The sequence below is a fragment of the Vitis riparia genome, chromosome 4 (genome assembly GCF_004353265.1).
Source record: "Vitis riparia cultivar Riparia Gloire de Montpellier isolate 1030 chromosome 4, EGFV_Vit.rip_1.0, whole genome shotgun sequence".
In the NCBI taxonomy this organism is placed as follows: domain Eukaryota; kingdom Viridiplantae; phylum Streptophyta; class Magnoliopsida; order Vitales; family Vitaceae; genus Vitis; species Vitis riparia.
Window position 1 is genome coordinate 22519547 of NC_048434.1, and position 959 is coordinate 22520505.

Consider the following 959-nt stretch of genomic DNA (forward strand, 5'->3'; position numbering starts at 1 on the left):
TTGTATAAAGCAATTTGAAGGACTTAGAAGAAACAGGCTATACAAACTACAACTTTATAAAAACTGTACAATTGCAAAACTACATTTCTAGTGGGTTGTGTGACATGTAACCCCTAATGAAAGCTGTGTGTTGCTTGCTTTTAGGCTAAGCCCCATGCAAGCATATGATACAGTCAATAGAACTATACTTAACTTACTTCCCGGTAATTGCGACTGAAACCTTCAGGTTCTAGTGGGACAATGATCATGCTTTCCTGCAATGGTGGGGGTGTTTCTGAGGAGCTTGCCTGACTACATCCTATAATCTTTTGGCATGTCTCAATCAGGCAGTGCCGGCAAGTAGGGCAGGAGGAGTGTGAATTCAGCCATTTATCAATGCACCTCACGTGGAAACCGTGGTTGCACTTAGGCAAAATCCTTATGCGTTCCCCTGGGGTGAAGTCTGATAAGCATATAACACACTCGGTGTCCAGGCCAGGCAGGTTCAGTCCTGCTGAGTAGTTTAGCGTTGGAAAAGTCTTTAGGGCCTTCTTCTTGACTCCTGTGTTGGCCAGCCGAGCTGAGGGGCTGTTGCCGGGGGAGGCGACTATGCTTGAGCACCTGAGCGCACACCTTATGATAGAATTCAACCCCAGTGAGCAAATCAAGGCACACAAGAGGACTGAGAGGACCATCACAACATTTGTGTCAAAGCTATTACTTCCGGTGTATGGCTCCGATGAGTCGTGGCTGTTTCCAGTGGCTGGAGGAGATGCAGTGGCTGGTGATTCGTGAAGAGGGCTGTGAAGTAGCAGTCTCCTTGAGTAAAAATCTCCTACCAAGTCTTGGAAGAGTTGTACAGATGGGGAAGTGGAAGCATACATGTTTGGAGAGAATTGAGCTTGCTGCGGAGATTGAATTCCTAGGAGGTGGCTCATTGGGCTCATATATATAGAGAAAATTAGAGAGGCTGATTTTGC

General features: G+C 46.4%; 1 protein-coding gene across 1 annotated transcript; it reads right to left on the minus strand.

Annotated features, from left to right (window-relative positions):
* Positions 1-959, minus strand: LOC117912435 (RING-H2 finger protein ATL78). The gene has a single exon (XM_034827011.1). The coding sequence runs from the start codon at positions 924-926 to the stop codon at positions 189-191; it is 738 nt and encodes a 245-aa protein (XP_034682902.1). The 5' UTR covers positions 927-959; the 3' UTR covers positions 1-188.